The following is a 21,640-nucleotide window of genomic DNA, read 5'->3' as shown; positions in this document are numbered from 1 at the left end:
TAAATAGTTATATTCATTATATTAATTTAAATAATATTTATTACATTAAAATTACACTTTTTTCATTTTTATAATTTTTGTTTATTTTTTAAATTATAATAATATATAAATTGATTAATTTTATTTTATTTATTTTAATATTTAATAAAATTTAATATTTTTAAAATAAATATTATTAAAAAATTAATAAAAAAATTATTTCAAGGAGCATAAAATAATGGTATTTCCTTATTATAATGTTAGGATAAAATACACCCATCATAATAGAATATATTACTAAATAAATAAGTCGTTTTTCTCATTTCTGTGATTTTCGGTCTGCACAGTCGATTTTGCTCTTCGAAGACTCGATCTTTGTCTTCACTCTCTTCAACCTCTCGTTTTTGAGCACAACCATCTTGGACTCAGAGGGTACTCTCTCTCATCTTCTTCTTCATCTCTCTCTCTTTCTCTCTCTCTCTCGTAGCTCCTCTGAATCTCTCCTCCTGGACAGCGTGAAAAAGGAAAAATCACAGAATCAAGACGGAAGGATCGAGGTTCTTTTGGGAATTTCATTCTGATTTGCCTTTTGCCTTTAATTGGGAGAAGTGTACAGACCTATCTGTTTCCTCTGAGCCTTGAACTTGCTGAGGAGCTCTCGATCTCCCACTCTACCTTTTGATGTTGATTTGTTTCTTCGTATTGCAGAACCATGGAATAAAAAGTCAATCTCCAGACAACAGGGTAAAGTCCTAATCGTTTCTATTTTTTTCTTTGAGCATAATTTTCCCACAAGCTATTTTCTCATCCATGAGCTTATGGGTTGAAATAGCTTTAAATGGGCATTCCTTTATTCAATTTATTTATTTATTTTTTTCTGAAGCAGCTTGAATTTATTTATATGGAGGACATTAGATGTTTAAGAAGTTAAAAACTGTAGGTGGAGACTGGTGTCTAAAATTGGGTGTGTGTGTGTGGGGGGGGGGGGGGTGTTCTCTGCTGTTCCAATTGGGATTCTTGTTGTTTATGGTGTAAATTTTGTGAGGTTGACCACTGACAAATGATTTATGAAGTGATTTATGATGATGCTCTCCTTGATATATTAGTTCCCATGTGTCAATGTTATTCTAGTTATTGAGAACTTATTCGAATTTGTGTTCAAAATGTTGGTTTTGAAGGGAAATCTTCTCTCTGTTGGATGATAGTCATAAATGCAACTCAGCATACATTCTTAAAGTGTTTCTTGAAGTTTATTACTTCATTTGTATCCACCATATTGGTGTCCTAAGTATTTGATTGTGTTATTTTTATTCTTATTGAATCCCTTGTTCCTGTGTGATTGTTTAAAGTTTTCTTAAAGAATGAGATTGGGTTGCATTAAACTATTATGTGGTTGTAAACTGAAATATGAAATTTAAATATGTGCGCTGGCTGTCCTTTTTTTAGCATTATTTTCTTTTATAAACAGCAACGCTAATCAGGGTCTTTCTTTTCTGCTATTGATTTCTTAAATTCGACTTATTTATTATTTACATTAGAGATGCTTGCACATTTTCTCTCTTCTATAAGGTATTCTGGTATTAAATTCCACTTGTTTATGAAGGGAGCTTTTTTCTAGAAGGGCTTGTTTTGAACAACTATTATGGAATGAAAAATTATTTCCCAATAGGGGTGAGTTTGACCACGTAGGACCTTGTTAGCATTTGAGTTGCCATTCAATTTAATAGTGACTAGTTGAACTGGACAAAGTTATCCTCCAAATCACATAAAGATCTCAACTAAAGGGACAAAAAAATTGTGACTATAAGTTGTGACTTGAACAAATAAAAAAAGCTGGCAGGTTGGGCATGAATATTATTCATGATTCGGCCTAGTCACAAAACCCACATTAATCCAAATATGCCCATTCGACCAATTAGAAAACCCATCTATATTCTCACAAAAGGGAGAAGAGAAAGGTCGGTGGCGATGATGATTAATTGTGATTGTAAAGAAGAAATAGGAATTTCTAAGCATGTATACTATAAAATAAGGAGACTAATGGCTGCTTGTTGGAGAGGTAGAGAGAAAGATAGTATTGGTTGGGACTTATTCTAAAGTGCTTTTGGGATATTTCATTTTTGAAAAAAAGGGGAAAAAAGAAGAAGAAGAAAGTGCCTATTCAATCGCGAAATCAATAGGACACTTTTTGGCCTACCATTTCGTTTACTTCTTCTCCAACTCTAAACCTCCATTATCACCAACTTTGGTTAATATTTCCCATCTCCATCATTAACCATAATCATTAATATATTTAGTTTTTACATTATTATCTCATATTATTTGTGGGTTTTAATTTTATTTTCAATGTTGATTATTTTCCATTATAATGTCAGCTCACTTGCTTTGGGCAACAAAACCTATCATTTTGATAACATGGCACCCCCTCCTTACTAAAAGCCAATGGAATCCATTAGCACCATTTAGTATTTTGAGATACCTGAAGGTAATGAGCAGTATATCTGCATTTTTTATTTTTTCAATATATGTTGAGTTGTTTTTTCTTCTCCAGTCCACTGCTTCTCTCGACCTTACAAAAATATCAACGCAGAGATGGAAAATAAATACATTTTTTTAATATAATCTCTCCAATTTTTTATTATTAATAAGGGTTTAGTCTTAAGCTGCTTCTGAATTGCAATTTCATTTTGCATACTCAATTCTCCCTGTCGCACCTTTGGATATATATATGTGTGTGTGTATGTGTGTGTCTATATATCCATATCTATCATTTCATTTTATTATCTATCCGGGTTTTTGAAGAGATACTGGGTGTTAGTAAATTGCATCAGCCTTTTCATGAATGCTTACTCTTGCCAGCTTTTTTTTTAATGGGCATCTAGGTCAAGTGGAGCATACCATTCACAGGAACCTGCCACCTTTTGTTATTTACTCAAGTGATAATTGCAACTTGTTTCTTCGGCCAGATGCTGCTGTCAGTCTGTGTTCAAGTCATTATCTTTATATGCAACTTGAAGGTAAGTTTGTCCGCTTCATCCTATCGCTATTTTGAATAGCGACTGAATATTGACGTGTCGTACACGGCCAAATTCACCCCTATTTGGAAAATAAGTTTTCATGCTTCCCTTTTCCGCAAATATTTCTCAAAAATAATCTCTTATGGGAAAAAAGGCTCATTTTATTCGGTTGATTACTATAAATCAATGAGTTGTTCAATTGAGGAAAAAAATGATTATAGGTCTGAAAAGAGTAGTGGTTTCCTCATAAAGAGCTTTCTTGATAATAACATGTGAGAGTGTTTTCTTCAGAATATGTTGTACATAGAAGTGATTGGATTTGTGGTGTTCATTTCTCTTTTTGGAGCTACTGTTGTTTATGTTCTGTTTGCCTTTTTCTTCTTTAGGGATATTACCAGTGAGTTGATAGTATTTTTGGGTCATGTCAGATCCAATTTCTTAAGATATGTGCTGATGAGGATCTCATTTTTGTTATTTTCTCATGTTAGGCTTGTGCGAGGTAGAAATAATATCATAGTTATTCAGATTATTGTCTTTTATTACCCAAGGGCTTAGCTGTATCTTTTTGTTTGTAATATTAGAGGGTAATATATTGCAAAACTACATTCTGAATGATATCCTGAAAGAACCCTTATTTGTTTTGGTTTTCAGGTTTTCTGAGGAGTACATTTAGTCTTAGTTTCTGATGCTGCTGAAGTAATAAGTGGACTTTGAATCTTGCTTGTCAAAGAGGAAGATGTTGGAAGGGGGGCCAAAATTTCCTGGAATTATTGGCCAAAACAGTCATGATAACAATTATGATGATTTATCACAAGGTTTCTATCATAAACTTGGTGAGAATTCAAATATGTCTATTGACAGTTATGGTAGCTTGCAAACAAGCAATGGTGGAAGGTCTGTTGCAATGTCCATAGAAAGTATCGGGTCAAATGATTCTCACACTCGCATTTTGAATCACCAAGGATTGCGGCGGCATGCTGATGATAACTACTCCGTTCAACAGAGTGTTAACCGTAATGGAAGAGTTGCACATGCTTTGAATGATGATGCACTAGCCCGTGCACTAATGGATAGCAATTCCCCCACAGAGGGCCTTGAAAATTTTGATGAGTGGACCATTGATTTAAGGAAGCTTAATATGGGGGCAGCTTTTGCTCAAGGAGCTTTTGGGAAACTTTACAGAGGAACTTACAATGGTGAAGAAGTTGCCATCAAGATTTTGGAGAGGCCAGAAAATGACCGAGAAAGGGCAAAGTTGATGGAGCAACAATTTCAGCAAGAAGTTATGATGCTAGCCACGCTAAAACATCCCAACATTGTTGGTTTTGTTGGTGCTTGTCGGAAACCAATGGTATGGTGCATAGTGACAGAATATGCAAAAGGAGGTTCAATGCGTCAGTTTCTAATGAGGCGACATAACAGGGCAGTGCCACTGAAATTGGCAGTCAAGCAGGCCTTGGATGTTGCAAGAGGAATGGAGTATGTTCATGGGCTTGGTTTGATTCATAGGGATTTAAAGTCTGACAATCTTTTGATTTTTGGAGATAAATCCATAAAGATTGCAGATTTTGGGGTTGCTCGCATTGAGGTGCAGACTGAAGGAATGACACCAGAGACAGGGACATATCGCTGGATGGCACCGTAAGTTTTTTTTTTTTCTCATTTTTTAACCTTGTATTAATTTAGAATTTTATTGGTAATTTTTCCCTTATATTTATGTACATGTTTTTTTCTCTTAAATTTGCATACTTCCCAAGGGAAAAGTTATCAACCCAATAAAAGTGTATTCATTATCATACATGATGTGCTATTGTTATGTCTATCTGACCACTTTATTTTATTCTCATATGCTGATGTACTTTAGATTATCGTTTATCTAAACGCCATGCTTATTAGAGTTGAGGTTGTAGAATTATTCAGTGCCAATGACCTCTATATTTTACAGTCTAGATGTGCTCATGCCCATGCGGGCATTGCCCGCTCACGCTGTCTTACTAAAGTGTTTAAAGGCGATTCATAAAAAAAGTTTTATAGCACAACAATCATTGTAGTTATGCCATGTAAACTTATCTCATGTGTTTTGTCAAAGATTTACACACTTGCCTCTTCTTCTTCTTTTGTGGATTAGCCTTAGTTTTTGGCTAGTAATTCCATATCCGTTGTTGGTTATTTAAAACTGTCCTTGGTTCAAAACTTTCTCTTCTATGATTTGACTTTTGACACTGTTCCCTTTTAATATTGTATGTATTATTTTTGTATGTATGCCTATTGAAATTTACTTTATAGGCCTTCCATTATTTCATACAAAAGCCTTTGCACGTAGCAGAGAAATCTCTTTTCTGTCAGAAAATTTCTTCTAGGTTTCTCATGTACGTTTACTTAATGTTACTACTCAACTCCTAGTAAGTTGCAAACTCTTACATATGTCTGTTCATTTTCAAAAATTTCATAGTGTAATTATATTCAAACAAACTTCCTGAAGTGAAACTTAATGCTTTATTTACTATTTTTGCCCATTGATGTATGCTTGTCTTGCTACTTCTCATTTATTTTATATATATGTTTGTTGGTTGTCACATTTTGCTGCTGCTCCTAATTATTCTAGTTACATTTATACTGTGACTTGGTTAATGGTCCATTATTTTTATATTTAACTGCAATATGAAAACAATTGTGAAGTTGGTTGGTTGTATTGTATCACTTCTATTTTGCTTATAAGTTGTCAGGTTAAAGTGACACGTGCAGTCGTGAATTTCTAAAAACTACACGCATGTTCCTTAAACTTCCTGCATCTTCAGCAATATGTTGAAAACAACCACACGGTTGTGAGGAATATTGCGATTGCGTGATCAATCTTGTCCCAAACTATTATTGCATGACAAAGATTTGCATGCTTTTTCATCAGCCTGTTAACTGGGACATGGTATTTGATTCCTGTGTTTTTTACTGTGGACTGTTTCATATATTCCTTCTCAAGTTTTCCTATTCGACTGTTCATCTGACATCGACCTTCTTCCTATTCAACATCATATGAAATAGCATACTTAAAGGGGAGGAGGGTGGTTGGCAGATCTGCAATCTAATACTTTTATGACTTGTATGCTTGTTTCCCTCTTTGCAGGGAGATGATACAGCACAGGCCTTACACACAAAAAGTAGATGTCTATAGTTTTGGGATTGTTTTATGGGAACTCATCACAGGAATGCTTCCATTCCAGAATATGACAGCTGTGCAGGCTGCATTCGCTGTGGTGAACAAGGGTGTCCGTCCTGTCATTCCCAATGATTGCTTACCTGTTCTGAGTGAGATTATGACACGTTGCTGGGATGCCAATCCTGATGTTAGGCCACCTTTCATTGAAGTTGTGAAAATGCTTGAGAATGCAGAGACAGAGATCTTGACCACTGTCCGGAAAGCTCGATTCAGATGTTGCATGGCCTTACCAATGACAGTGGACTGATTTCCAAAAGAGGAAAGAAATATAATAATAGGACATAAGAACAGAGAGAGAGAAGAAGAAAATGGAAAAGAAACAGGAGGCTGGAGGAGGTGAGTGGTGATGTCCTTTAGCGTTTCTGTATTTATGAGGTTTAATTTCTTTCTTAAAAGTAGAGAAGCAAAAGATATGATAAGAAGTTGTAGTTCCTTCTCCCTTTTCCTCATCTTCTTTTGTCTCTGCAGAATATCTCTCATTGTTTCTCTCCTTTTCTTCAAGATTCATCATAGTTTATGCAAGTTATTGATTTGTACTTGATTCTTCTTTTCTCGCTGCCCACCGCCGACGATTGAAAGTTTAGCCGCTCACTGTGATATATGGCATTTCGGCTTCTGAAATGTCATAAATATTTCATTTATTATTAATTAATAATTTACTTGAAGGTGAAAATAATAAAATTAAATATTACAAATAAATAGTATAAATAATTGAGATTTTTTTTTAAATATTTAGCAATATTATATTTCGAAAGATTATTGGATGATCCAGTAGTATTTATATGAGTATCTAAATTTATCTATAAAATTTATTAAATTTTTAACTTTAAGCAAATATTGTAATCTCATTATGTTATCACTTCAGTACCTAATAATTTGTTATATTCTACCTCTTTTATAAAAATATTAATACAATATAACGATTGATCAAAATAAGTGACGAGTGAGTTAATATAGCAAAAATTTATAAATTAACACACAATTGTAAAAGTCTTCTTCATAAAAATAAATACTAGGATATTGTAACACCGGTATTCAAAATATTAAAATTTACTCTCTTTTATACTAGTCGAATTTGAATCACACGACAAAAACTTATAAATGAACATGTAATTGTAAAAGTATTACTTATAAAAAAAAATATCAGATACTATAACACGTGTTTATAATATCAAAATTCGCTTTTTCTTGTAATCATTGAGTTTTTCACGGAATAAAATTAATATTTAGTGAATATAATCTATCAAATTTCTATTGTGCTTATAATCATAGAATTTTCAATGAAAGATCTGTCTTATTCATCCAAAAATCTAACAATCTATTCAGTTTTTTGCTGCAACCATTGAATGGAATCTCTTGCATTCCTTTTTCTATTGGACAGCCATATGATAATCAAGTTGGTAGCTGTTGTTCTCGGTGCTAATGAATAATTTAAAATCTATAGTGGCAAATAATTCTGTTTTCCCTCATTGCTATTTGTTTCTTTCAACCGACTTGTATAGTTTTTGGATGTCCTCATTCCACTCCTCAAGCATTTGTTCCTTCAAAAGGATGTTAGATTTGTACTTTACGAGAGGCTCCACATGCCTGAATGGTTTCAAATGCATGGAATTCTTGCTTTTTTTTGACATTGTTAAAATAACCATGTTTGAACAATTGTAATTCTCGTCTTAAAAACTGAAAAAGCCATTAACTTATTGATTTTTTACCGCCAGATATTACATTTTCTTATATAATGTCATTGTTGTGAACAGGTGAACATACATAAGTATGAATTCTAAATAGTTGCATCTTTCGTTGTAATTAGGTGTACTACACCATTGTCGATGAATTTAAAAGTTTTGGATTTTTTTTAATTCTTTTTTCTTCATATACACATGTCAATATTCGTTATCAATAAGACGGATCTTCAGTGCAGCGACTAGCGACAGGCTTAAATACTTTACAAAGATGGATTTGCAATATGTATATGTACTTTTCATATACATAGTATTCTATTGTGAAAAATTATTAGATTTACCTACTTTACAAACATCCATAAAAGAGAAAGGCGAAGCTCTATACAATACAAATCCTTCTGCTCCCTACGAGTTGTGTTAATCATGTCTTCATACTTAAAATTTAAATTTCAAATTGAAGTTAATGATAGCAAATAAAAAGTTGAAATCAATCAAATTTCCAATCGAAGCTCATCGGATTTCTAAGTTATAATCATAATATCGGCCAACAAAATAGGGCTATGGGTACCTGAATTGTCAATTTTATGGAGAGATCTAATGTTACACAGAAATCTTGCATCTTTCATGGGATTTTCACAGGCATGCAACCTCATTTCACAATAAATTGCCCTCGGTATGATGGAATTGCATGTATTTTTGGTATCTCTGCATCTAGATTTAGAAGTCTATCATCATGAAAATTTTTTATATAATTGATTCTAAACATTGAAATTTTAAAACCAATTTATTGGAAAATAAAATTTTTTTTGTCGTGCAAATTTCATTTCATTAAGTTTAATTATATGCTTAGAGGCTAGGTTAGACCATGAATTGAAATGGATGTGAAAACCAAAGACAAAAGGTAAATCAGGGGAAGGAAACGACACAACTTCAGTAAGCCCATAAAAGGAAACGAGGATTTTGTCCTGTACACAAAGGCAAAGATATCTTAGGAATCAGTAATTGAGGATAAGGGAAAGAGAAAGAGAAAGAGAAAGAGATGGCGATTCAACTGAAGCTGAACCACCTCCACTCGCATGCTCTGAACCACGAGAAGCAACCCAAGCCGGGTCTCTTCACCTCCGTTCTGCAAGGATCACACAAGTTTCAAGTTAAAGCAGCGTCCAATGTCCAGCAGCTTTTACAGTCTGGTGCTATTAAGCCTATACCGGCTAAGGACGCAGCCATGGCCATGAGTTCAGAAGGTTTTATGCTTCTCGACATCAGACCATCGTGGGAGAGAGAAAAGGCACGAGTGTCAGGATCACTCCATGTTTCCCTTTTTGTCCAGGACTTGGATAACAGTCCTTTAACCCTTTTAAAGAAGTGGGTTCATTTTGGCTACATTGGGCTCTGGACTGGCCAGAATTTCACCACATTGAATCCTGATTTTCTCCAGCAGGTGGAGACTGCTGTTCCTGATAAGGACACCAAGCTTCTTGTGGCTTGTGGAGAAGGGCTAAGGTAAGAAATCCAGTGTCCTCCATATGGGTATTTGTTGGCTTGTTCGTTTGATTGCTAGAACGTTTTTTGAACCAACTTGCTTTATTTTGGCGTATTCCCTCAGGTCCATGATGGCAGCTTCAAAGCTGTACGAGAAAGGATACAGGAAACTCGGATGGTTGGCCGGAGGATTCAATCGCGCCGCAGACGGCGATTTCCCAGATGTTGAAGGACCAGAAGAACTGCAGTATGCAACTATAGGGGGTGTATCTTACTATTTCCTTAAATTGCTAATTCTCTTGCAGGCTGTAGGTAAGAGCAAGGATTAGCTAATGAGATATGATTCTGTTTTAGTTGTCCTTAATCAAAGCAGTATTCACGATTACAAGACTTGTATGTTCCATCCTTGCCCAATGAAAACATGGAACATAGGTTTAACAAACAGACTTTCCCATCTAATTAAGCAGCATATTTCGCAACTCGTACAGCAATTGTTGTATGTACAGGTTGCGTGTTAGCCATGGATTTATGTGAGATTCACTATAATCAATTATTATATTATAATATAACTGCTGCATTATAAATTTTTTTGCTAAAAATAGAGGATATTGTCAAAATTAGAACAAGCCACCCTGAATCTGTAAACTTCATATCATGAATAAGTTAATGCAGTTTTTAAAAGAAAAAACTTGAGACTATTTTTTTTATATCATTCATTATACAAAATCAATTAAACTTCTGTATTCGTATCGGGAAAGTTCATTTAGCGCATCGAGAAAGTTCATTAAGAAGATAAAACGCTCACTCTCAAGTTTTTAAAAGAATTGCATACTCAAAAAGTGAACTCGAGATCTCTAAAAAATAATATGTGCTATCCCATCTTGCCATTTGAGGTAATTTGCAATAATATTTGGTGCATAAAATTTAATTATCAAATAGCATGAGAAAAGATTCCCAATTCCACTGTAAACAAAGCAGCACGGATAATTTGGTGATAAAGAACCTGAATCTGTCAACTTCATATCATGAATCAGTTAATGCAGTTTTTAAAAGAAAAAACTTGAGACAATATTTTTTTTATATCATTCATTATACAAAATCAATTAAACTTCTGTATTCGCATCGGAAAAGTTCATTTAGCGCATCGCATCGGAAAAGTTCATTTAGCGCATCGAGAAAGTTCATTAAGAAGATAAAATGCTCACTCTCAAGTTTTTAAAAAAATTGCATACTCAAAAAGTGAACTCGAGATCTCTAAAAAATAACATGTGCTATCCCATCTTGCCATTTGAGGTAATTTGCAATAATATTCTGTGCATAAAATTTAATTATCAAATAGCATGAGAAAAGATTCCCAATTCTACCGTAAACAAAGCAGCACTGATAATTTGGTGATAAAAGAACCTGAATCTGTCAACTTCATATCATGAATCAGTTAATGCAGTTTTTAAAAGAAAAAACTTGAGACAATATTTTTTTTTTATATCATTCATTATACAAAATCAATTAAACTTCTGTATTCGCATCGGAAAAGTTCATTTAGCGCATCGAGAAAGTTCATTAAGAAGATAAAATACTCACTCTCAAGTTTTTAAAAGAATTGCATACTCAAAAAGTGAACTCGAGATCTCTAAAAAATAACATGTGCTATCCCATCTTGCCATTTGAGGTAATTTGCAATAATATTCTGTGCATAAAATTTAATTATCAAATAGCATGAGAAAAGATTCCCAATTCTACCGTAAACAAAGCAGCACGGATAATTTGGTGATAAAAGAACCTGAATCTGTCAACTTCATATCATGAATTAGTTAATGCAGTTTTTAAAAGAAAAAAGTTGAGACAATATTTTTTTTATATCATTCATTATACAAAATCAATTAAACTTTTGTATTCGCATCGGAAAAGTTCATTTAGCGCATCGCATCGGAAAAGTTCATTTAGCGCATCGAGAAAGTTCATTAAGAAGATAAAATACTCACTCTCAAGTTTTTAAAAGAATTGCTCTAATACCCGGCTAGACTCCGGTATCGGAATTCCTACCGTCCGGTGGAATCTCGGATGTCGGAGACCTCTAGAAAGGGTAAAAATCATGTTTTCATGAAATGTTTTAATGTTTTTGATGATTTTAAGTAAAATGGAAATGAGTTTTTGCATAAAAACACCCTTGGAGGAAAACTCAGGTTCGGATGCCGAACATGCATGCCTTCGGGAGCGCCTTTAGGCCCCCGAAAGCATAAGTGAGGATAGTCCAGGTTCGGCCGCCGAACCTCAAGTTCGGCCGCCGAACATGGCATGCATGCGGACGCACGTTCGGCCCCCGAACGTGGCCTGGCCAGCCACTATAAAAGGGTCCCTTAGCCGAAAACGGGCGAGCTTTTTCCCCATTTTCGGCCAAGGTGAGCTCTCCGCCGTCCCTCACCGATCTTGAGTTCTTTCCTTCCAATCCTACTCGATTTTCATGAGTTTTTACGTTGTTTTGAAGATTTTCAAGCTTTGAGCAAAGTTTTGGAGCTTTGAGCTTCAAAGGAACTCAACCCCTCCCATCTCCGAGTTTAGGTCGTCTCTCTCGATCTCCACGAGGTAAGAGCCGATCTTAAGCTCATTGCATGTTTTAAGTAAGTTTTAAGTAGATCTATGAGGTAGAATGCATGTTTAGCTCATGGTTAGGTTTATGGGTTTTATATGTGTTTATGAATAATGTGAGTTGCTTGATGTGTTGTAGTTGGGGTTTTTGATGGTTTGATGCCCCTAGAAACTTGTATGCTTGTTTGTGTATGTTTGGGAATGTTGTAGAATAGGTTATGCATGATTTGGGTAGTTTTGGAGGCAATGTGCATAGGAGAGCTGAGTTTCTGCCACTAAGGGAGAAACCAGGTTCGGCAGCCGAAGGAACTTTCGGACGCCGAACGAACTTTCGACCGCCGAACATGCTTGTGGAAGCAGCCTTCGGCTGCCGAAGCTTGCCCCCGAAAGGAGACTTTCATCTCTGTCTGGGAGTTTCGGCCGCCAAAAGTGCCGCCGAACATGCATGAGTTTCGCCTCTGTCTGGGAGTTTCGGCCGCCGAAGGTGCCACCGAACCTGCCTGACTTTCGGCTCTAGAGGGACTTCCGGCCGCCGAACCTGCCGCCGAAAGTGCCCTGTCCAGCCGTCTCTTGCATGTTTTTCTATGATTATTTTATGATATTTTAGGAGATTTTTGGGGAGTAGTTTAGAGTTATGTTCATGTTTGTTTGGTCCCTCATTTGAGTCCACCTGTGTAGGTTCGGACCCGAGGAACCGAGGACCCTAGCAGTGAGTCAGCTACTCCAGTGTCTGGTCAGAGCTACCCAGAGGTGAGTGGAATAACTCTTTATGTTTTAAAGCAAATAATGGACTTTTTAGCATGCTTCACGCATCATGAATGCCATGAGATGTACTAGGTTGTTTGCATTAGAATTCACGAATATGTTGCCTTGCATACTTTATTGTTGATTGATGTGGATGAACGTTGGATAATCCAAAGCCCTCGATCTATGATATGACGATGTGATATGTACAGTACGGAATGTAAGACCAGTGGGACACATTCTACGTTCGCTGGCACTATGTAAGGGAAAGACCAGGACCCATTCTACGTTCTGGCACAGTTGGACTGTTATGTTATGACATGTTATGTAAGGGAAAGACCAGGACCCATTCTACGTTCTGGCACAGTTGGACTATGTAGAGGGCTATTGGTGACAAGTTCATCCTTGATGTGATTAGCTGTGATGTGATGCATCCCATGATCGATATGATTTAAATGTTTTTATTATTCTGCTCACTGGGCTCTAGTAGCTCACCCCTCTCCCATTTTCCACAGGATTGCAGGTACAGGGTAGACCAGGAGGTCCGTAAGAGTAATGAAGTCATGTATATGTAATAGATAGTGTGGACATGATAAATGTATTAATGTTATGTAAAAGTACAGTTTTAGGTATGTAATGACTTTGAGGATTAGAGGTTATGCTTGACTATATGTATAAGATATCCCTTTTAATACATGATCTTAAATATTTTATGATGATTATGCAAACCAACTCAACGTATGATGTATCGCCCATTGGGGCATTGATGAGATCCCACAGAGGGATCATGACTATGATTATGATTATGTTTATGAACAGTGCATGCACAGGTTGAGTTTGGTGTATGAACGAAAGGAAAGTTTTAAATTTTTATGTATTTTCTTGATCATGTATGGGATTAAATAGGTTTTCAGGATGTATGTTTGGCTTGCTACGGGTCCCGGCGGCCTTATGTCAACCCGGATCCTAGCGCCGGTAGCGGTCCGATTTTCGGGTCATTACAGAATGGTATCAGAGCCCTAGGTTCTTAGGATCGGACCTAGAGTGTCGGGCTCATAGATGTTATAGAAGGTCAAGCACAATAGGAAAGATCATGTCCACTAGGATAGGATGTGGAGTCCTGTCTTGCATGATGATGTGAAATGCCATGATTATATACATGTGCATTGATGCTATGATATGATATGTGATGTATGTGATGAGGGTTCATGTGTGCCCACATGAACCATATGATGCTAATGTTTTTGTGATGTGTACTGTTTTTCAGAAAACAGGATGAGAGAAACTCGTTGATCTGCACGATTGACTAGAGTGCCACCTGAGGATGAGGGCACGAGCGCCCGTCCTCGTACATTGCCTAGGGCAATGTCATGTAGAGCAAACAGAGAAAGAGTTTCAAGGGACCCTAGAAGGTCTTTTGATGCTAGCAGAAGGGGGACAGACAGAGGAGGAAGTTCTTCAGATGTGAGGGAGGTTATGGAAGAGGATCAGAGGAGGGATGGGAATCTGGATGTTAGCATGGAGGAAGAGGGGACAGGGGAGTCACAGGGAGGCGTTCAGGCCTCGGGGTATGGTTTTCCACCCCATTATCCACCCTTCCCACAGGGATCAGGGTATCCGATGGGAGGTACATCGGATTATTCCAGCTTTAACCCCTATCCTACCTACATGCCTTATCCACCTTTCTATCCACCTTACACGCAGTACCCAGCTTATCCACCCTCACCCTTCTATCCAAACCCGGCAAACCCCACCTCGGGGAATGCTGCACCCCCACCTCCACCACCTACAGAACCAGCAGCCCCAGTTACTCAACCTTCTAGACCTAGCTCAGCCGGTGGGAGCAAGGTAAAGATGACAGATTACCTTAAGCTGGATGCTCCCAAATACAAGTCAGGGGATGACCCCTTTGAGTATCTGAGAGTTGTGAAGACAATAACTGATGAGCTAGGGGCGGATGATAGCAGGGCCATTCAGATGGCAGGGTTCACCTTAAAGTGCAAGAAAGCACGGGAATGGTTCAAGTGTTATGTGGACCCGAGACTAGACGACATGACATGGGAAGAATTTGCAAATGAGTTCGCTGGATGGGCTTTTCCAGACAGTTCCAGAGAACTGAAGATGATTGAGTTTGAACAGCTGAGGCAGACAGAGCACATGAGCGTAGAGGAGTTCACGGATAAATTCTTAGATCTATTGCCTTTTTCAGGGCAAGCTCTAGATACCGATTCGAAGAAAGCCAAGAGATATGTTATGAAGCTGCATTCCAGGTACTCCTCTTTGATTCAGTCAGTTGAGAGGGAAAGTTTCCACACTGTGGTGGATATGGCTCGAAGGATGGAGGCGAGTGCTATAGTTGAGGGGTCAGTGAAGCAGTTAGTGACCCAGTCTTCAGGGGTTAAGACCCCAGGCAGAGGAGGGCCAGGTCTCTCTTCTCAGGGCTCAAGTAGCAAGAGGTGGAATAACACCACCAAGAAACCGAAGCAGAATAAGTTTTGGAGTAAGTTGAAATCCGGTCTGGGATTCGGCGGTGGCTCAAGCTCAGGTTTAGACGGTACAGAATGCCAAAGGTGTGGGAGGGCGCACAAAGGAGTGTGTCGAGCTGGGACAAATTCATGTTTCAGATGTGGACAGGAGGGACACATAGCTCGGGAGTGTCCTAGAGCACCTTTTATGGGCTAGCCCCAGCAGACAGCTTCTGGTAGTGTGGCACAACCAGCAGCTCCAGCCACAACTCAGGGCAGTGGTAGAGGTAGAGGGAGAGGGGCAGCCTCTTCTTCTGGTTCCCGAGGTGAAGGTCCATCAGCTCCAGCCAGGATCTTCACCATGACTCAGCAGGAGGCTAACACATCCAACACCGTGGTGTCAGGTAATCTCGTCATTGGGTGTTCTGATGTGTATGCATTAATGGACCTGGGTGCATCTCATTCATTTGTTGCTCCGAGAGCCGTTGAGAGGTTGGGTCTGATAGTCTCTGGGTTAGAGTGTCCCCTATGGGTCAGTGGACCCAAGTGTGACCCGTCAGTGGCAGAGTCAGTCTGCCAATACAGTCCAGTTTTTATTGAGGGAAGATGCCTCTCCGCCGACCTTGTGGTTCTAGATTTGACAGACTTTGACGTCATTCTAGGGATGGATTGGCTATCTACCCATGGTGCTACCTTGGACTGCAGGGACAAGGTAGTCAGGTTCAGAGATCAGAACGGGTCAGAGGTCGTCTTCAGAGGAGACAAGAGGGGTACACCTAGAGGTCTGATATCAGCTCTTCAGGCTCGTAGGTTGCTTAGGAAGGAATGTCAAGGGTATTTGGCTCATGTGAGAGAGCTTAGTAGTCAGGACAGGGAGCCAGCCTCGGTGCCAGTTGTCAGAGAGTTTCAGGATGTCTTTCCAGACGAGTTTCCAGGTTTACCACCTGCTAGGGAGATAGAGTTCGAGATAGAGTTGGTGCCTGGAACTAGACCGATCTCTATCCCTCCCTATAGGATGGCCCCAGCTGAGTTGAAGGAGTTGAAAGAGCAGTTGCAGGAGCTGGTAGAAAAAGGCTTCATCTGACAGAGTACCTCACCTTGGGGTGCTCCGGTCTTGTTTGTGAGGAAGAAGGATGGATCCCTTAGACTTTGTATCGACTACAGGCAGTTGAACAAAGTCACTACCAAGAATAGGTACCCTCTGCCAAGGATCGATGATCTATTCGACCAGCTAGCAGGAGCGGGTTGTTTCTCCAAAATAGATCTAAGATCGGGGTACCATCAGCTAAGGATAAGGGATGAAGATGTGCCAAAGACAGCTTTCAGGACCAGATATGGGCATTTTGAGTTCCTTGTGATGCCGTTCGGGTTAACAAACGCCCCTGCAGCATTCATGGATCTCATGAACAGAGTGTTTAGCCAATACCTGGATCACTTTGTTATTGTCTTCATAGATGATATCTTGGTGTATTCCAGGAACGCAGAGGAGCATGCCCATCATCTGAGATTGGTTCTGCAGACCTTGAGGGAACATGGCTTGTACGCCAAGTTCTCTAAGTGTGAGTTCTGGCTGAGGAGCATTTCATTCTTGGGGCATGTAGTATCAGAAAATGGAATAGAGGTGAACCCCAAGAAGGTAGAAGCTGTGGCTAACTGGCCTAGACCCACGACAGTGACGGAAATCAGGAGTTTCTTGGGTTTGGCAGGTTACTACAGGAGGTTCGTTCAGGACTTCTCAAAGATCGCAGCTCCTCTGACCAGATTAACCAGGAAGAATCAGAAGTTTGTGTGGACCGACCAGTGCGAAGAGAGTTTTGAAGAGCTTAAGAGGAGGTTGACTTCGGCACCAGTGTTAGCTTTGCCAGCTAGCAGTGAGGACTTCACGGTCTTCTGTGATGCATCCCGAGTGGGTTTGGGTTGTGTGTTAATGCAAAATGAAAGGGTAATTGCTTATGCCTCTAGGCAGCTGAAGAAGCATGAGTTGAATTACCCCACACATGACTTGGAGATGGCAGCAGTAATCTTTGCACTCAAGATGTGGAGGCACTACCTCTATGGGGTTAAATGTGAAATCTTTACAGATCATAAGAGCCTGCAGTACATCCTGAGTCAAAGAGATTTGAACTTGAGACAGAGAAGATGGGTGGAGCTGCTGAGTGACTATGATTGCAAGATTCAGTACCATCCGGGTAAGGCGAATGTTGTGGCAGACGCCTTAAGCCAGAAATCACTCGGCAGTTTATCCCACATATCGGCAGAGAGGAGGCCAGTGGTGAAAGAGTTTTACAAGCTCGTTGAAGAAGGTCTTCAGTTGGAATTGTCTGGTACAGGTGCTTTGGCAGCCCAGATGAGAGTGGCACCCGTGTTTCTGGAGCAGGTGGCTCAGAAACAGCATGAGGACCCAGAGTTAGTGAGGATTGCCAGGACTGTTCAGTCAGGCAAAGATAGTGAGTTCAGATTCGATAGCAAAGGGATCCTCCGCTATGGGAGCAGACTATGTGTACCAGATGACATAGGGCTAAAAGGAGACATTATGAGAGAGGCTCATAATGCAAGATACAGCGTTCACCCCGGAGCCACCAAGATGTATCAAGATCTGAAGAAGGTTTATTGGTGGCCAACTATGAAGAAAGAAGTGGCACAGTTTGTGTCAGCCTGCGAAGTGTGTCAGAGGGTGAAACTGGAACATCAGAAGCCGGCTGGAATGCTTAACCCGCTACCTATTCCAGAGTGGAAATGGAAAAATATAGTTATGGACGTCGTAGTGGGGTTACCGGCGACGTCCAACAGATTGGACTCCATATGGGTGATTGTGGACAGACTCACCAAATCTGCTCACTTCATCCCTGTCAGGAGTGGCTATTCTGTGGACAAGTTGGCGCAGGTGTACGTCGATGAGATCGTCAGGCTGCATGGGGTTCCTGTTTCGATAGTGTCAGATAGAGGGTCCCAGTTCACCTCCAGGTTTTAGCGGAGTCTGCAGAATGCCATGGGTACTAGGTTGGATTTTAGCACTGCTTTCCATCCACAGACAGACGGACAATCAGAAAGGACCATCCAGACCTTAGAGGATATGCTCAGAATGTGTGTGCTGGACTTTGGCGGTTCTTGGAGGCAGCATCTACCTTTGGTGGAGTTTGCCTACAATAACAGCCATCATGCTAGCATCGGGATGGCTCCATATGAAGCTTTATATGGAAGGAAGTGCAGATCACCTGTTTGCTGGGAAGAGGTTGGAGAAAAGGCCTTGGCAGGGCCTGAGCTAGTAGAGATTACCAGCAGGGTAGTACCCATAATCAGAGAAAGGATCAAAACTGCTGCAAGCAGACAGAAGAGCTATACAGACGTCCGCAGAAGACAGTTAGAGTTTCAGGAGGGGGATCTGGTATTGCTCAAGGTGTCTCCTATGAAGGGAGTGGTTCGCTTCGGGATGAAGGGTAAACTAGCCCCACGATACATCGGACCCTTTGAAATCTTGCAAAAGATTGGGAATGTGTCGTACAAGCTGGATTTACCTGCTTAAATGGAAAGAATCCATCCGATTTTCCATGTTTCAATGTTGAGGAAGTTTGTGTCAGATCCGAGCAAGGTTCTTAGTGAGCCTGATGTGGAGGTCCAAGAGGATCTCACCTATGTTGAACAGCCAGTACGGATCATAGACACCCATATCAGAAAGCTAAGGAACAAGGAAATCCCGATGGTGAAAGTCCTGTGGAACCACCACAATTTGGAAGAATGCACTTGGGAGACACGGGAGTCTATGCTCCAGCAGTACCCTCATCTCTTTTAAGGTTAGATCTCTATGTGCTCTGTATGTATGTTATGTGTATGCCATGCTATGTGCTAGTTGAGGAACATTCGGGGACGAATGTTCTTAAGGGGGGGAGAATATAATACCCGGCTAGACTCCGGTATCGGAATTCCTATCGTCCGGTGGAATCTCGGATGTCGGAGACCTCTAGAAAGGGTAAAAACCATGTTTTCATGAAATGTTTTAATGTTTTTTATGATTTTAAGTAAAATGGAAATGAGTTTTTGCATAAAAACACCCTTGGAGGAAAACTCATGTTCGGCCGCCGAACCTCAAGTTTGGCCGCCGAACATGCATGCCTTCGGGAGCGCCTTTAAGCCCCCGAAAGCATAAGTGAGGAAAGTCCAGGTTCGGCCGCCGAACCTCAAGTTCGGCCGCCGAACATGGCATGCATGCGGAGGCACGTTCGGCCCCCGAACGTGGCCTGGCCAGCCACTATAAAAGGGTCCCTTAGCCGAAAACGGGCGAGCTTTTTCCCCATTTTCGGCCAAGGTGAGCTCTCTGTCGTCCCTCACCGATCTTGAGTTCTTTCCTTCCAATCCTACTCGATTTTCATGATTTTTTACGTTGTTTTGAAGATTTTCAAGCTTTGAGCAAAGTTTTGGAGCTTTGAGGTTCAAAGGAACTCAACCCCTCCCATCTCCGAGTTTAGGTCGTCTCTCTCGATCTCCACGAGGTAAGAGCCGATCTTAAGCTCATTGCATGTTTTAAGTAAGTTTTAAGTAGATCTATGGGGTAGAATGCATGTTTAGCTCATGGTTAGGTTTATGGGTTTTATATGTGTTTATGAATAATGTGAGTTGCTTGATGTGTTGTAGTTGGAGTTTTTGAAGGTTTGATGCCCCTAGGAACTTGTATGCTTGTTTGTGTATGTTTGGGAATGTTGTAGAATAGGTTATGCATGATTTGGGTAGTTTTGGAGGCAATGTGCATAGGATAGCTGAGTTTCTGCCACTAAGGGAGAAACCAAGTTCGGCAGCCGAAGGAACTTTCGGCCGCCGAACATGCTTGTGGAAGCAGCCTTCGGCTGCCGAAGCTTGCCCTCGAAAGGAGACTTTCGTCTCTGTCTGGGAGTTTCGGCCGCCGAAAGTGCCGCCGAACATGCATGAGTTTCGCCTCTGTCTGGGAGTTTCGGCCGCCGAAGGTGCCGCCGAACCTGCCTGACTTTCGGCTCTAGAGGGACTTCCGGCCGCCGAACCTGCCGCCGAAAGTGCCCTGTCCAGCCCTCTCTTGCATGTTTTTCTATGATTATTTTATGATGTTTTAGGGGGTTTTTGGGGAGTAGTTTAGAGTTATGTTCATGTTTGTTTGGTCCCTCATTTGAGTCCACCTGTGTAGGTTCGGACCCGAGGAACCGAGGACCCCAGCAGTGAGTCAGCTGCTCCAGTGTCTGGTCAGAGCTACCCAGAGGTGAGTGGAATAACTCTTTATGTTTTAAAGCAAATAATGGACTTTTTAGCATGCTTCACGCATCATGAATGCCATGAGATGTACTAGGTTGTTTGTATTAGAATTCACGAATATGTTGCCTTGCATACTTTATTGTTGATTGATGTGGATGAACGTTGGATGATCCAAAGCCCTCGATCTATGATATGACGATGTGATATGTACAGTACGGAATGTAAGACCAGTGGGACCCATTCTACGTTCGCTGGCACTATGTAAGGGAAAGACCAGGACCCATTCTACGTTCTGGCACAGTTGGACTGTTATGTTATGACATGTTATGTAAGGGAAAGACCAGGACCCATTCTACGTTCTGGCACAGTTGGACTATGTAGAGGGCTATTGGTGACAAGTTCATCCTTGATGTGATTAGCTGTGATGTGATGCATCCCATGATCGATATGATTTAAATGTTTTTATTATTCTGCTCACTGGGCTCTAGTAGCTCACCCCTCTCCCATTTTCCCCAGGATTGCAGGTACAGAGTAGACCAGGAGGTCCGTAAGAGTAATGAAGTCATGTATATGTAATAGATAGTGTGGACATGATAAATGTATTAATGTTATGTAAAAGTACAGTTTTAGGTATGTAATGACTTTGAGGATTAGAGGTTGTGCTTGACTATATGTATAAGATATCCCTTTTAATACATGATCTTAAATATTTTATGATGATTATGCAAACCAACTCAACGTATGATGTATCGCCTATTGGGGCATTGATGAGATCCCACAGAGGGATCATGACTATGATTATGATTATGTTTATGAACAGTGCATGCACAGGTTGAGTTTGGTGTATGAACGAAAGGAAAGTTTTAAATTTTTATGTATTTTCTTGATCATGTATGGGATTAAACAGGTTTTCAGGATGTATGTTTGGCTTGCTACGGGTCCTGGCGGCCTTAAGTCGACCCGGATCCTAGCGCCGGTAGCGGTCCGATTTTCGGGTCGTTACAATTGCATACTCAAAAAGTGAACTCGAGATCTCTAAAAAATAACATGTGCTATCCCATCTTGCCATTTGAGGTAATTTGCAATAATATTCTGTGCATAAAATTTAATTATCAAATAGCATGAGAAAAGATTCTCAATTCTACCGTAAACAAAGCAGCACGGATAATTTGGTGATAAAAGAACCTGAATCTGTCAACTTCATATCATGAATAAGTTAATGCAGTTTTTAAAAGAAAAAACTTGAGGCAATATTTTTTT

General features: G+C 39.8%; 2 protein-coding genes across 6 annotated transcripts; both read left to right on the top strand.

The window, feature by feature from the left end:
• Positions 1–289: 289 nt before the first annotated feature.
• On the top strand, positions 290–6,749 carry LOC110620733 (serine/threonine-protein kinase STY13). Of its 5 annotated transcripts, none has more exons than XM_021764566.2 (5): positions 290–411; positions 494–723; positions 2,862–2,996; positions 3,648–4,637; positions 6,118–6,749. In XM_021764566.2, exons 4-5 carry the CDS (start codon positions 3,733–3,735, stop codon positions 6,455–6,457), a joined length of 1,245 nt encoding a protein of 414 aa, XP_021620258.1. In that variant the 5' UTR covers positions 290–411; positions 494–723; positions 2,862–2,996; positions 3,648–3,732; the 3' UTR covers positions 6,458–6,749. The 5 variants fall into 5 exon arrangements, with proteins under 5 accessions (XP_021620258.1, XP_043814976.1, XP_021620259.1 ...); XM_021764567.2 differs by having other exon boundaries at positions 302–536; positions 688–723; XM_043959040.1 differs by adding an exon at positions 2,355–2,464 and having other exon boundaries at positions 302–723.
• A 2,108-nt stretch (positions 6,750–8,857) lies between these two features.
• Positions 8,858–9,813, top strand: LOC110620734 (rhodanese-like domain-containing protein 10). The gene is made up of 2 exons (XM_021764572.2): positions 8,858–9,392; positions 9,496–9,813. Exons 1-2 carry the CDS (start codon positions 8,929–8,931, stop codon positions 9,698–9,700), a joined length of 669 nt encoding a protein of 222 aa, XP_021620264.1. The 5' UTR covers positions 8,858–8,928; the 3' UTR covers positions 9,701–9,813.
• Positions 9,814–21,640: the final 11,827 nt, after the last annotated feature.

This window comes from Manihot esculenta, chromosome 8, assembly GCF_001659605.2.
Source record: "Manihot esculenta cultivar AM560-2 chromosome 8, M.esculenta_v8, whole genome shotgun sequence".
In the NCBI taxonomy this organism is placed as follows: domain Eukaryota; kingdom Viridiplantae; phylum Streptophyta; class Magnoliopsida; order Malpighiales; family Euphorbiaceae; genus Manihot; species Manihot esculenta.
This window is presented reverse-complemented; position numbering and strand designations above follow the sequence as displayed.

Coding starts and splice junctions, on each gene's coding strand:
- LOC110620733 (XM_021764566.2), top strand. CDS start 3,733: ATGTTGGAAGGGGGGCCAAAATTTCCTGGAATTATTGGCCAAAACAGT. Junction 4,638..6,117: donor ACATATCGCTGGATGGCACC/GTAAGTTTTTTT, acceptor CCCTCTTTGCAG/GGAGATGATACAGCACAGGC.
- LOC110620734 (XM_021764572.2), top strand. CDS start 8,929: ATGGCGATTCAACTGAAGCTGAACCACCTCCACTCGCATGCTCTGAAC. Junction 9,393..9,495: donor GCTTGTGGAGAAGGGCTAAG/GTAAGAAATCCA, acceptor GTATTCCCTCAG/GTCCATGATGGCAGCTTCAA.